The sequence below is a fragment of the Dryobates pubescens genome, chromosome 28 (genome assembly GCF_014839835.1).
Source record: "Dryobates pubescens isolate bDryPub1 chromosome 28, bDryPub1.pri, whole genome shotgun sequence".
Lineage (NCBI taxonomy): Eukaryota > Metazoa > Chordata > Aves > Piciformes > Picidae > Dryobates > Dryobates pubescens.
The window spans coordinates 1,544,143-1,559,213 of NC_071639.1; the positions used below are offsets into that span (position 1 = coordinate 1,544,143).

At 49.7% G+C, this 15,071-nt stretch overlaps 1 protein-coding gene across 1 annotated transcript in view; it reads left to right on the forward strand.

Moving 5' to 3' along the window:
• The window catches only part of EPB41L2 (erythrocyte membrane protein band 4.1 like 2), a 157,110-nt gene that overhangs the window by 114,443 nt on the left and 27,596 nt on the right, over positions 1 to 15,071 (forward strand). Inside the window, exons 11-14 of the mRNA XM_054173977.1 lie at positions 897 to 994; positions 5,499 to 5,671; positions 10,882 to 11,045; positions 13,668 to 14,330. Of these exons, the coding sequence (XP_054029952.1) occupies positions 897 to 994; positions 5,499 to 5,671; positions 10,882 to 11,045; positions 13,668 to 14,330 (1,098 nt within the window). The remainder of the gene's footprint in view (positions 1 to 896; positions 995 to 5,498; positions 5,672 to 10,881; positions 11,046 to 13,667; positions 14,331 to 15,071) is intronic.

Consider the following 15,071-nt stretch of genomic DNA (forward strand, 5'->3'; position numbering starts at 1 on the left):
GCAGAGGTAGTTTTTACTGTGTGATTGGGCCCTGGGTGGGGAGGTATCTGGGCAGGGGGGAAAGGGCATTGAGGCCTGGGGTTGAGGCCTGGGGGGGGGGGGAAGGTTTTGGTAAGGTTGTGGCCTAGTGAGGTTTTGGCAAAGCCAGGATGGAGCCCTGGGCCTTGGCAGAACATGGCTGTGTGTATTTTGCATGGTTGTGTACTGCTGCCTGTAGTTGTGAATCGTTCTTCCATTTAAATTCCCAATTCTCTCCAGCCCTCTGTGGAACCTTTTCTTTGACTCCTGTGGGGAGGGCCACAAGAGCTTCTGTCTGCTAGCTAAAACTACCCCAGGTAGCCCTTGCTGTGTGAATAACTAAGGCAAAAGAGGAGTCTCAGTCCCCATCTTGCAATAGTGATGTTGCAGTTTGGTAAGTTCTGGAGCACAGAGCCATCGTTCCTGGGCTCTGTGAGGGGACAGAACTGGGATCCATTTGCTGAGAAGCTGTTACTTGGTGAACCAGCCCAGGGGAGCTGAACACTGCAGGATGGATCTCATTGAATCCCAGGAGGATGTGCAGCACGAGCTGCAGGACAATGATTTCCTGGAGTTTCACCAGAAATACACTGGGCAGAACATCAGCAAGGAGCACTCAGGCTGCATTGGATTTCTCAGCAGAGCCCTTAAGTGAGAGACAGGAAGTGAGAATGTGACAGTGACACTCCCTGACTACCTGACAAGTGTCATGTTCCTAGAAGGCTGGAAATTCTGCTTTCCCTTTTGTGGTTGAGTTTTGGCAATGTTGTGAGAGGAGCACTTACAGCTTGTTGCAGCAGTGGAGCCATCTGAGCCCTGCTTGCTGATCAGCAGGCAGCTCAAGGAAACAGCTTCATTCCTTTGTGGCTTCTTTCCAGCTGGAACAGTTTGAGAGCACCATTGGGTTCAAGCTGCCAAACCATCGTGCTGCCAAGAGGCTATGGAAGGTCTGTGTGGAGCACCATACTTTCTTCAGGTAAATGAGAGTTCTCTGCTTCCCCCACACTTGCCAGGCATGCTCACAGCTTTCTTTTAAAGGGCATCAGGAAAGCAGAGAAGGCTGCCCACCCCTCTGCCTCTCATTTCTCAGGGCTCTGGCTAAAGACACTCTTACCACTCATTGACCACAGATTCCCAGTTCTGAAAGCCTCCAGGACACTGAACTGCTTGGGTGACATTTTCAGAGTGCTAACCCTGGCAAAAAAGCTTCTCAGTACTGCAGGGGTGGGGGGCAGGAGGGTGGGGCCAGTCGTTCTTCAGTGGTCTCTAGTGACAGGACAAGGGGTAACAGGCACAAACTGGAGCATAAGAACTCCCATCTGAACTAGAGGAGGGGCTTGCACTCCATCTCCAGAGGTCCCTTCCACCCCCTACCACTCTGTGATTCTGTGAACCTCTTTAACATGAGAAGGAACTTCTTTACTGTAAGGCTGCACAGAGCCCTGGAGCAGGCTGCCCAGAGAGCTTGTGGAGTCTCCTTCTCTGGAGCCTTTCAAGCCCCCTCTGGATGTGCTCCTGTGTGACCTGCACTAGATTCTATGATCCTGCTCTGGCAAGGGGTTGGACTTGATGATCTCCAGAGGTCCCTTCCAACCCCTAACATCCTGTGATACTTTCCTGTGAGATGTAAGGGTGACAGAGCCCTGCAGCAGGCTGCCCAGAGAGGTGCTGGAGTCTCCAGCTCTGGAGGCATTCAAAACCCACCTGGATGTGTTCCTGTGGTCCCTTATGGTCTCCTTCTACTGTAAATGTTGAGAGAAGATTATTATTGCTTTCTTTCATGTTTGATTGAATTCATTAGTTAGGTTTATTAAGATGCATGGTCCACCCTTTTATTCTTCTTGTAGCATTTGAAGTCTGCTTTGGCTGCTGCTGTCTGTTAGCACAAACAGCAAACAGCTCTGTCTGCAGTGAAAGGTTTATCAATGCTCTTCAGATACTCTGCAGTGATTTGCTCTGCTGGCAAGCTGTAATAGAATGGACCTGAAGTGGGAAAACTCAAATCCCATGGAAGTAAAAAGTCCTAAAGAAGGCTGCAGAGGGACTGTTCCCAAAGGCCTGCAGGGACAGGAGCAGGGGCAATGGTTTGAAATGAGACCAGAGCAGATTGAGATTGGATATGAGGAACAAGTTCTGCACCTTGAGGGTGGTGGAACACCAGAACAGGTTGCCCAGGGAGGTGACTGAGGCTCCATCCCCGGAGATATTCAAGGTGAGGCTGGACAGGGCTCTGAGCAACCTGATCTACTTGGGGATATCCCTGCTGAGTGCAGGAGGGTTGGACTGGATGAGCTTTGCACCTCCCTTCCAACCCAAACCAGTCTCTGATTTGCAAATACAAAAGTTCTGGGTAGTGTTAGCATCTATTAAATAATCTTCCTGCAGAAACTGTGACACAATCAGAACAACTGGATTTTATTCCAGTCAGAAGTGGTTTATCCTAACCTGGGATAACATCATCATGACAGCTATGGAACAAATACTTGAAGCATTCTGCACAATCCATACACTCAGCTGCTGTCATCATGTGGAAACTCCTCAGGACCTCTCTCAGCCTGATTTAAAAATGAGAAATTAAATCCATCTCTTGTTTTCCCAGGAAGTAAAAAGCAGAAATCAGTTGCAGCAGTGCAAGAGATTGGAGCTCTTCCAAACCTCTGCAAGCAAGCATCACAGAATGTTAGGGGCTGGAAGGGACCTTGAAAACTCATCCAGTCCAACCCCCTGCCAGAGCAGGGTCACCTAGAGCAGGTCACACAGGAACACAGCCAGGTGGGGTTTGAATATCTCCAGAGAGGGAGACTCCACAACCCCCCTGGGCAGCCTGCTCCAGGCCTCTGTCACCCTCACAGGGAAAAAAACATTCTCCTGTTTCCATGGCACTTCCTCTGCCTCAGCTTCCCTCCCAGGGTGAAAATTCCTCATGGAACTATGTTTAATCTAGATGTACAGTTTGGCTTCCAGGTCTCTTGGCATGGCCTGGCTAACCCTGTGTGAGATTTTGTGGTGATGTCTCTTGCAGTGTGCCAGGTTTTCCCAAATAATGACCTGAAGGTCCAGCCCTGTACAATGTAAGAGAAGTTCAGACAGGAAATAGTTTATAGAAATTAAACTTTCCCCCCTCCTCTCAAAGAGCCTGGATATGTGCTTTGCCAGCAAGCATCCAGAGCATGACCTTTTTCCCCCCTCTTTATTTATGTATCAAAATCATTTATCAACATCTGATCCTTCTTCATCCCAGGAGCTGTGCACAGTGATTCACAGAATCACAGAGTGTTAGGGGTTGGAAGGGACCTCCAGAGATCACCCAGCCCAATCCCCTGCCAGAGCAGGGCACCCAGGGCAGGGCACACAGGAACACAGCCAGGCAGGCTTTTTGGTGCTGGTTTTTCTGTTTGTTGGTTTGGTTTGTTTTGTTTTTTCTCTCCAGAGGAGACTCCACAACCTCTCTGGGCAGCCTGCTCCAGGCTCCAGCACCCTCACAGTCACAAAGTTTTCCCTCCTGTTTCCCTGGCACCTCCTCTGCTGCAGCTTGCCCCCAGTGCCCCTTGTGCTGTCCTTGGCCAGCCCTGGGCAGAGCCTGGCTCCAGCCCTGCACATCTTTATCCCCAGCCATGAGGGCAGCCCTCAGGCTCCTCTGCTCCCAGCCCCAAGCCCCAGCTCCCTCAGCTGTCCTCACAGGGAGATGTTCCACTGCCTGCAGCAGCTCTGTGCCTCTGGGATGGACTCATCAATACAGTCTCTTTCTACTGGCCTTCTTCAAACCAAACCAAACCTAATCAAACCATAGACCAGGCTGGATGAGGCTCTGGCCAGCCTGATCTAGTGTGGGGTGTCCGTGTCCATGGCAGGGGGGTTGGAACTACATGATCCTTGTGGTCCCTTCCCCTGACTGATACTATGATACTATACTATGATACCATGCTGACACATCTCCTGATGCAAAGCTGGTTGGGTGCCCCAAAACAGGGAGCTGTGGCTGTGGTCTCCTGGATTGTGTCCTTGCTCAGCCACTGCCCTGCTGTGTAGCCTTCAGCCTGTATTTTTCTGTGCATCTCCATACCTTTTCTTGTTCCATTGGTTGCCCAAAGATATGGCAGATGTCCTATTGGAAGCATTCCAGTACATGTTGGACAAGGTTCTGAGCACCCTGACCTAGAATAGAATAGAATAAACCAGGTTGGAAGAGACCTTCAAGATCATCAAGTCCAACCTATCACCCAGCACCACCTAATCAACTAAACCATGGCACCAAGCACCCCATCAAGTCTCCTCCTGAACACCTCCAGTGATGGGGACTCCACCACCTCTAGCTGAAGATGGCCCTGCAGTGGGGGGATTGAGGTTGGACTAGATGATCTTTAAGGTCCCTTCCAACCACTCTACAATTCTACATTGAATACTACAACCAAGAGGCATTAGTCCCTAGAATGTATCTACACTCATCTTTGAATTAAGACAACCTTAGTCTGTAACTCTGGATCTTAACCAGTGGCTGCAGGAAGCAGCTGACAGTTGTGCTTTAGGATGTTCTACTCATGGCTGTTTCAGAAGATGTTAAAATGGCAGAAGCCCAGCTTCCAGTTATTTGATGCAATAAAGCTTGCAGGACAAAAAGCTCCATTCAGATGCCCTTAAGAAGGGAGGTAATTAGTCCTCTTGGTTTTCCACATTAAAAGATTAAAAGTTTATCTCAGCAGGGTGGAGGATAAAAATGGCAGTTAATGCTGCAGCCTTGCCAAGACTGGAAAAGAAAGAACAGAAAGAGCCTTGGAAAAAACCTCTTAGCCTTCTTCCTCCTCATGCATAATGCACCCCCTTGGAAACAGTGTGGAGAGATGGGCTGAGGCCAGTGGGGTGAGGGTCAACGAGGTCAGGTGCATTTGGGTCACAGCAACCCTAGGAATACTTCAGGCTTGGGGCAGAGTGGCTGGAAACTGCCCTGCAGAGAAGGACCTGGGGGTGTTGGTCAACAGCCAGGAAGATGAGCCAGAGTCTGCCCAGGTGGCCAAGAAGGTCACCAGCATCCTGGCCTGGGTTAGCAATGGTGTGGCCAGCAGGAGCAGGAAAGAGATTTCCCCCCTGTGCTCAGCACTGGTGGTGAGTCCTGAAAGAGACTGAAGTGCTGGAGCAGGTCCACAAGATTCCAGCTGTGGCCTCAGCAGGGCAGAGTAGAGAGGGTGGAGAACCTCTCTGACCTACTGACCACAGCCCTTCTCATCCACTCCAGGATGCCCTCGGCCTTCTTGGCCACCAGAGCACACTGCTGGCTCTTGGCCATCCTGTTGTCCACCAGGACCCCCATGTCCTTTTCCCCTTCACTGCTCTCCAGCAGCTCAGCCCCCAGCCCACCCTGGTCCCCGGGGTCGCTGTTTCCCAGGCGCAAGGCTCTGCCCTCGTTAAGCAGCTCTAAAGCGCCTCCGTAAGCACACAAGACAAAGCCCTTCTAAGCGCCGTCCCTCCTGCTTCCTCTCCCGCAGGCTGGTGTCCCCGGAGCAGCCTGCCAAGGCCAAGTTCCTGCGGCTGGGCTCCAAGTTCCGCTACAGCGGGCGCACGCAGGCGCAGTCGCGGCAGGCCAGCAGCCTCATCGACCGCCCGGCGCCCTCCTTCCCGCGCTCGGCCAGCAAGCGCGGCTCCCGCAGCCTCGACGGAGGTAAGGCCCTCCGCCCCGCAGCCCGCCTGCCCATGCCGGGCTGGGCTGGAAGGCAGCTCCAAAGCTCATCCAGGCCATCCCCCTGCACTCAGCAGGGACAGCCCCACCTGGATCAGGCTGCCCACAGCCCTGTCCAGCCTCGCCTTGAAGATCTCCAGGGCTGGGGCCTCAACCACCTCCCTGGGCAGCCTGTTGCAGTGTTCCAGCAGCCTCCTGGTGCAGAGCTTGTTCCTCACATCCAATCTCAATCTGCTCTGCTCTAGTTTGAAGCCACTGTCCCTGGTCCTGTCCCTGCAGGTCTTTGCATCCCTCCACACTTGCCAGGCCTGCTTACCCCTCCATCCTTTCTACAGCCCCTTCAGGTACTGGCAGGTTGCTATTAGGTCTCCCCAGAGCCTCCTCTTCTCCAGGCTGAACACCCCCAGCTCCCTCAGCCTGTCCTCATAGCAGAGCTGCTCCAACCTCCTAACCATTTTTGTGGCCCTCCTCTGAACCCACTCCATCAGGTCCAGGTCCTTCCTATACTGAGGGCTCCAGCCCTGTGCACAGTACTCCAGGTGAGGTCTCAGCGGAGCCAAGTGGCAGAATCACCTCTCTGGCTCTGCTGACTGTGCTTTTCTGATGTGTGATCTAAGGAGCAGCCACTTTGGTTACTTGTCAGTTTTAGGTGCCCTAACCATTAAGTGAAGTCTCTGCCTAAATCCTGTGGCACTGCTGTGGGGGGTTCCATGGAGGGCATGGAGCATCTGTGTTCACTGCTCCTCTGTGTTCCATGGGGCAAGTGTGCACTCTGTGCTCTGCAGTACAACTGTCTGGTCATAAGGGTCTTCTGGGCTCTGGATTGGCCTGAAGGGGGCTCTACACCAACAAGCAAAGACAAAAAAAAGTTGCTTTCCCTGGTTTTGTATCATTTTGAGACAACAATGGCCACTGGTGGCCCAGCAGGCAGCTGTGTGCTGGGTTGCATCAAAAGCAGGGAGAGAGCAGCACAGGGAGGGGATTCTGCCCCTCTGCTCTCTGAGGACCCACCTGGAGCACTGCCTCCTCAAGCAGCTGATGTTCAATGAGAGAAGAGCAGCTGAGGGAACTGGGATTGTTCAGTCTGGAGAAGAGGAGGCTGAGGGGAGACCTCATTGCTCTCTACAGCTCCCTGAGAGGAAGTTGGGTTGGTCTCTTCTACCTAGTATCAGGTAGTAGAAGGAGAGGAAGTGGCCTGAAATTGTGCCAGGGAGGGTTAGAATAGAATAGAATAGAATAGAATAGAATAGAATAGAATAGAATAGAATAGAATAGACCAGGTTGGAAGAGACCTTCAAGATCATCATGTCCAACCTATCAATCAATCCAACACCACCTAAACAACTAATCTATGGCACCAAGCACCCCATCACGCCTCCTCCTAAACACCTCCAATGATGGTGCCTCCACCACCTCCCTGGGCAGCCCATTCCAATGGGCAATCACTCTCTGTGTGTAGAACTTCTTCCTAACATCCAGCCTAAATCTACCCTGGCGCAGCCTGAGACTGTGTCCTCTTGTTCTGGTGCTGGCTGCCTGGGAGAAGAGACCAACTCCCACCTCGCTACAACCTCCCTTCAGGCAGTTGCAGAGAGCAATAAGGTCACCCCTGAGTCTCCTCTTCTGCAGGCTAAGCAACCCCAGCTCCCTCAGCCTCTCCTCACAGGGCTGTGTTCCAAGCCCCTCACCAACCTTGTTGCCCTTCTCTGGACACCTTCCAGCAAGTCAACCTCCTTCCTAAACTGAAGGGCCCAGAACTGGACACAGGACTCAAGGTGTGGCCTAACCAGTGCAGTGTACAGGGGCACAATGACCTCCCTGCTCCTGCTGGCCACACTCTTCCTGATGCAGGCCAGGATGCCACTGGCCCTCTTGGCTGCCTGGGCACACTGCAGGCTCATGTTCAGCCTACCTTCGACCAGTAACCCCAGGTCCCTCTCTACCTGGCCACTTGGAGATGAAGAAAAGTTTCTTTGCTGCAGGAGTGGTCAGGGATTGGCAGAGGCTGCCCAGGGAGGTGGTGGAGTCCCCACCCCTGGAGGTGTTCAAGAAAAGAGTGGCCATGGCACTTGGGGCCAGGGTTTGATGGCCATGGTGGGGTTGGGTTGATGGTTGGACTGGATGGTCTCAGAGAGCTTTTCCAATCAAAACACTTGTATGACTCTATGAATACAGATGTGTACACAGATGTGTTCAGGCCCAAACTTTCACTCTTACAGACCCATCACAGTCAAAATTTGGAGCATGATAAAGCATTGTTCTTAGTGTGTAGTTTGCCCCCTCTGTCGCCTTTGCTCCCCTCTCAAGTGGAACCAGCTCTTTCTGGCAGCATGGAATGCATCTTGCTGGTGTTGCCATCTGCAGACTGTGTCACTGTTCCAGTCTGTGTTCAGTCAAAGTCAAATCCTGTTCCTTCCTCAAGACATGGCCCAGGTGTGGGTTCACACTGTGAGTGTGGACTTCAAACAAGCAGTTCCCTGGTGGGTGCACTTGCACTGCTGCCCTTAGTGAGCACTGTCTCCCATGCCGTTGTTCCTCCAAACATCCACAGTTTCCTACTTGTCCTTGCAAGGGCTGCTCGTGCTCCACTCCCACCTCACCCTCACTGGAGGGGAATGGGGTGAAAGGAATCCTAGAAAGTCAATAAAAATGGAAGCAAAATCCTGCAGCTGAGGAGGTGCTGGGGGACATCTGCACTGGAAGCAGCTTTGCAGAGAAGGATCTGGGGACTCTCCTGCTGGACAAGTTGAATGTGAGTCACCAGTGTGCCCTCAGATCAAAGAAAGCCAAGTGTGAGCCATCTGTGTGCTGGGCTGTGTTAGCCAGAGCATAGCACAGCAGAGGAAATGGTTCCTGTCCATGGAGTGCTTCCTGAAGGCTGTATCTGGAGTGCTGTGTCTACTGTTGCACTCCCCAGTGTTAGATGGGCATTGACATTGCAATGAGACCAGTGAGACCTGCTGCCCATGATACATGAGGAGAGGCTGAGGGAACTGTGGTCCCTAAGCTTTCAGTGAGATACTGCTGCCTACAGCTGCCTACAGGGACAGGATGAAGAAGACAGAGCCATGAGGTGCCCAGTCATGAGGCAGTAAGGGCTGCCCTCGAGCTGAGGCACAACACATCTCAGAATTCATCTTTTCTGTTTAAAAAGTCCTTGGATGTGCTCAAAACTCCACAAGTCTCTGAACAACCTGCTCTAACTGGGCCTGCTGTGAGCAGAGGGTTGGACTGACCTCCAGAAGTTCCAGCCCAAGTTACTGTGTCAGGAGTTTGTGTAACATGAGGGAGGTAAACCTCTGCTTGCTACCCAAGAGGGGATCAGACGTTTGAATGCAACCCTGAAAGCCTAACATCCCCAATCCCACAGTTGCCATCTGCTGGCCTTGTCTTCTCAGCAGCTTTGGGAAGTCTCTGGTGTGAAGCTGAGAGTGTTTTCAAAAGAGAATGCCCCTCATGGGCACTCCAAGTGACACATCTTCCTCTCAACTTGGCTTTGTATAGCCACGGCACACAGAGGCAGTGCACAGGGTGATGAATGAAGGCAAATGAAGCTAAATGGGATGAACTTCTCTCAAAGCTGTGTTTATTGAAGCTGCTGAATTTAATGGATTCTCCTCTCTTTCATTCCTGCTGTGGTGCCTGAGCCTGGCAGCTGTCCTGCACATCGATTCTGTTCCACTACATCAAACAGCATCTGCAGGATTGTGGCCAGCTCTGGGCTCCCCAGTTCAAGAGGAGCAGGGAAATACTGGAGAGAGTCCAACAAAGGTTATGAGGATGATGAAGGGACTGGAACACCTGTCCCATGAGGAAAGGCTGAGAGCCCTGGGGCTGTTGAGCCTGGAGAAGAGAAGACTGAGAGGGATCTGATCAATGGTTACAAATATCTGAGGGGTGGGGGGCAGGAAGGGGCCAGGCTCTGGGCAGTGGTGTCCTGGGACAGGACAAGAGGCAATGGACACAAACTGCAACCCAGGAGGTTCCACCTCAACCTGAGGAGAAACTTCTTTGGTGTGAGGCTGCTGAGCCGTGGAGCAGGCTGCCCAGAGAGGTTGTGGAGTCTCCCTTCTCTGGAGCTTTTCCAACCCCACCTGGATGTGTTCTGTGTGCCCTGCCTTGAGTCACCCTGCTCTGACAGGGGGGTTGGACTGGATGACCTCTGGAGGTCCCTTCCAATCCCCACATTCTGTGATTCTGGGAACTCAGAGGAATACTTAACTGAATGCCTTTCACTCTCCTGTTCCCTGGCACAGAAGTGCACATTTTATGGCAAGGGCACATTGCTGCTCTTAGCAGTGGCATCACCAAGGGATCCTGGAATGGGTTGGTTTGGAAGGCACCCTCAAAGGCCATCCAGTCCAATGTCCTGCAGTCAGCAGGGACATCTGCAACTGGAGCAGGTTGCTCAGACCCCAAACACCCTGACCTGGAATGGTTCCAGGGATCACAGTGTCACAGTATAACTAAGGTTGGAAGAGACCTCAAGGATCATCGAGTCCAACCTGTCTCCACAGACCTCACAACTAGACCATGGCACCAAGTGCCACATCCAATCCCCTCTTGAACACCTCCAGGACTCCACCACCTCCCTGGGCAGCACATCCCAATGACGAACAACTCTCTCTGGGAAGAACTTTCTCCTCACCTCCAGCCTAAACCTCCCCTGGCACAGCTTGAGACTGTGTCCTCTTGTTCTGGTGCTGGCTGCCTGGGAGAAGAGACCAACCCCTTCCTGGCTACAACCACCTATCAGGTAGTTGTAGAGGGCGATGAAGTCACCCCTGAGCCTCCTCTTCTGCAGGCCAAGCAACCCCAGCTCCCTCAGCCTCTCCTCACAGGGCTGTGCTCAAGGCCTCTCCCCAGCCTTGTTGCCCTTCTCTGGACACCTTCAAGTGTCTCGATGTCCTTCTGAAACTGAGGGGCCCAGAACTGGACACAGGACTCAAGGTGTGGCCTAAGCAGTGCTGAGCACAGGGCACAAGGACTTCCCTGCTCCTGCTGGCCACACTCTTCCTGCTGCAGGCCAGGATGCCCTTGGCCTTCTTGGCCACCTGGGCAGCTCCTACCACTCTGGGCAACCTGGGCCAGATTCCTTCCTCCTTCAGTTTAAAATCATTTTGTTAAGAAGTCTTTTAAACAAAATGTTCCAACTTCCCTGAATTGACCCAAATAATTTTGTTCTCTGATAGCTCCCATGGGTCTAAGAGACTTCTCTGCTGCAGGAGGCCAGGCTGCTGGAGTTAAAATCCTTGACATAGAAGCTGCTGGTCAGGCCAAGTTGAAAGAAGGTGGCAAAGAAGAAGATGGAAGCCCACTCAAAACTCCCCAGTTAGAGCTGACTCAGGATGGAAAGGTACAGCTGGCTTTGACAGCAGAGTTCTTTGTTGCTGTGGTGTGTGTCCATGTGTTGAGGGCCTGTCACTCCTGACCATCACACAGAAAGCTCAGAACAACCGGCAGGTGCTTTCTGTAGGCTTACCTGAGAGGTGTGTGAGCAAAAGAGGATGCAGACTCCTCAGTGGCACTGACCGGGCTTGATTTTATTGCTACCCATTGAGCTTGGATCCTCAGTAAGCCTGCAGGAGCTGGTGAAGAAAAGGCTTTCAGCAGGTAAACAACGTTTGAGTCCTTGCCTCCAGTTCCACACTCCCAAACAAATGATGACTGCATCCACACTGTGCACTCTGCAAGCTGCATCCTGCCAGCCTTGCCTTAGCAGAGGGAGCAGCAGTGTTTTAGTAGGCAGTGCAGGAGGACTGCATCCTTTAGCAGCTGGGATCTGACTGTGGTGTAGAGGCCTGTGACAAGCTGAGTACCTCTCTCTGCTGTTGCAAAGCCCACACTTGTCTGTCTGCTTTCCTTAAGCTGCTGTGGGCAGAGTTAAAAATGATTACATGGAGATCTTGTATGATTTGATGTAAACATTTCCTTCAAGGTATCAGCTAAAACCTGCTGCTTGCATCTTCTCTTGGGTTCTTTTTCTCTTTCTCTTTTTTTCTCTTTTCTTTTTTTTTCTCTTCCCCCCCTTTTTTTCCTTTTCCCTTTATTTTATCTTTTCTTTTTTCCCCTTTTCCCCTTTTTTCTTTTTTAATTTTTCCCCTTTTTCTTTCTTCCTTTTTTTTCTTTTTCTGCTTTTTTTTCCTGCTTTTTTTCTTTTTTCTTTCTCTCCTTTTTTCTTTTTTTTTTTTCTTTCTTTTCCTCTATTTTCATTTTCCCTTTTTTATCTTTTTTCTTTCTCCTTTTTTTATCTTTTTCCCTTTTTTCTGTTCTCCTTTTTTCTTTTTCTTTTTTCCCCTTTTCCCTTTTTTCTTTTTTCTCTATTTTCATTTCCCCTTCTTTTCTTTTTCCTTTTTTTTTTGTCTTTCCCCCTTTGCTCTTTTTTCCCTTTTTTCCTTTTCCCTTTTTCCCTTTCCCCCTTTCCCCCTTTTTCCTTTTTTCTTTTTCTCTATTTTCATTTCCTCTTTTTTATTTTTTTATGTCTTTTCCCCTTTGTTCTTTTTTACCTTTTTTTTCCCTTTTCCCCTTTTTCTTTTTCCCTTTTTCCTTTTTTCTTTTCTCTCTGTTTTAATTTCCCCTTTTTTCTTTTTCCTTTTTTAATGTCTTTTTCCCTTTATTCTTTTTTTACTTTTTTTTTACTTTTTTTCCTTTTTTCCTTTCCCCCTTTTTCCTTTTTTCTTTTCTCTCTATTTTCATTTCCCCTTTTTTCTTTTTCCTTTTTTATGTCTTTTTCCCTTTGTTCTTTTTTTCCCTTTTTTCCCTTTTCCCCTTTTTCCTTTTTTCTTTTTCTCTATTTTCCTTTCCCCTTTCTTCTTTTTCCTTTTTTATGTCTTTTTCCCTTTGTTCTTTTTTGCCTTTTTCTTTTTCCCTTTTTTTATTTTTTCTTTTTTTTTTCTTTTTCCCTTTCTTCTTTTTCCCTTTTTTTCCTCCTTTATTTTCTTTTATCTTCTTTTTTTCTTTTTCCCTTTTTTTTTAAAAATCTTTTTTCTTTCTCCTTTTCTTTTCTTTATCCTTTTTTCCCCCCTTCCACATTTTTGGCAGTTCTCCAGAGCTTTCCCATTTGAAGAGTCAATTTGTACTCCAGCAGTTTTGCAAGCTAGCTTCCCACTTGATTCCTAGGGGACCTCTGTGCAGTTCAGCTCTTCCCACAGCATTCAAGTCTGGCAAAGGAGCAAATACAAACAGTTGGGGTTTTCTTTTTGCTGTTTGTTTATTTGCTCTCAAGTTGGAGGAATTTTCAATCAGCCTAGGAAAAAGACACAGCCACAGAGCTTCATTCTGGGAGAGAAGGGGCAAACCAAATGACTCTGGGTTTACTTTGGACTTGGTAAAATGATGATACTCCCATGGTTTCAAAGTGACATATCTATCAATAGCTATCACTATTTATCAATAGCTATCACTATTTATCAATAGCTATCAATATTTTAACCAAAAGAAAGAAAACAATCCCCAAACCCCATTTTTCTGGGCTGTTGTTCCAGGAAGCTGTTCAGTGGAGGTTTGTTGCCCATTCTGTGAGCAGCTTGCTTTCCCCTCTAGCACAGAGACTTTTCCTGTCTGGCTCTCTTGAAGTCTGAGAGGAAATGTTTCTGAACCCAAGAATCCAAGTGCCAGCTTCTCTTGCCTGCACTGCACTGTCCCCTGACCTTTCTGCCACAGCTCAGAATGTCTGTGTGCTCCCATCTGCTGGAAGGGAAGGCTTCCAGAGTTCTGCAGTTCAAACAGGCACAGTTGTGTACAGCCTGAGAACAAACCACTGGGAGTGGGTTCCTTTCATAGGCCAGTGAAGTAAACAAGCTGGCTGCTTGTGAAACAGCAGGGGATTTCTGTTCTTACCTGGCATTTCTGTGGTGTTAGCAGAGCTACCCCTGCTTCTGAGGAAGAATTTTCACTAACCAAGAATTTCTTTTTTTTCCCCTCTTCTTGTGCCTTCAAACTTGCATTTTGTTGTGCTTTCATTTTTCACTCTGCACAGAATTTTTTTCTTCAGCTCAGCCACATACACTCATCATCATCACTGCCCATCCATCCTGTCTCATCCCACCTCAGACACCTCTCCCCTGTGCCCGAGGTGGACATGCTTTCAGATATCTCGGAGGAAGATCCCTTAGGGGAGCCCCTCCTTACCATGACAGACACCTCAGAGTGCAGTTCCCTGAAAGAAACACCAGACCATAGCACAAATGAAACAGCTTCACTGAACATCTTTGACTCCATGAGGCCCCTAGCTAGTGCAGGCTCCCCTGCTGTGGAGGGCAGAGTCCTGCCAGATGCCTACAAGGGCACTGAGCTGTGTGTCTCGCTCAGCCTGTTCAGATGCTTCTCCTTCCGCTGCCGTTCTCTCCTGGATGAGGATGGCTATATCACCCTGCCCAGCCTTCCTGATGTGTGCATCTCTTTCCTCCCACCTGCCCTTCAGCACTATATTCCTATTACCTCTCCTTCCTTCATCCCCTCTTTTCTCCTTATCTTCGTGCTGCTTCTCTCTGCTTTCCAGTCCATTCCTTTTTCGCTCACCTTTTCCCTTCCTCTCGCTCTGTCCCTCTGCTACCTGGAGCCTAAGGTCACTTCCTTTAGTGCCTCTACTGGCAGTGACCGAAGTGACAAGGCAGAGGAAGAAGAGCTGTGTAACTTTCTTGCCTGAGTGCTGACATTTGCCTATAGCCCTTCTGCTCGCTCTCCCGGAGGCTTGCTTGGTTTTGCACACTTCCTACTCCAGGGCTATGTCTACCTACCCCCCTGCACCCAGATGAACACACCCATGGATCTCTGCTTCTTCCTTACTTGTGCTGGTTGTGCCAAGTTCCCCTTGCAGGATTTTCAGCCACTAGTTCCCTGCTGGTTTGTTTGCCTGAATTCCTACAGCATGCATCCTCTCATTAGCTTCCACAGATACTGCACTGCAGCTAGAGGCAGTTTGTAGCTCAAAAATGTTTCCAGGTGCACAAATCTGAGTAGTGAAGAGTGCTGTGCAACAAGAGAGAGGTTAGGCCTAGGCACTCCTTGCAAGATGTGCTGCTTGCACTGTTGGTTTGCATGAAAGTGCACATCTCCAAGGATCTGCACAGATCTGGAAAGAGAAATCCCTAACAGTTGAGTTCAGGGCACAGGGAATGCTTTCGAATCAGCTTTCCTCTTGTTACACACTGCAGCTCTCTCTGCTCTGCCAGGGGGTGTGCAAAGCTGAGTCTGTCCAAGGCTGCCTTTTTCTTTATTGTTCATTGGGGCTTCTTTTGTTGTTGTTTAAAATGATTTTTTGGGGGGTAAAAAAAATACTCTTTTGAAGTGCTTTGATTAATCTCTAGCAGCAGTTGAGGAGACTGATTGCCTTCATTAGCTGGGATTGCAGCTTGTGTCAGACTTTCAATCACTGGAGTCT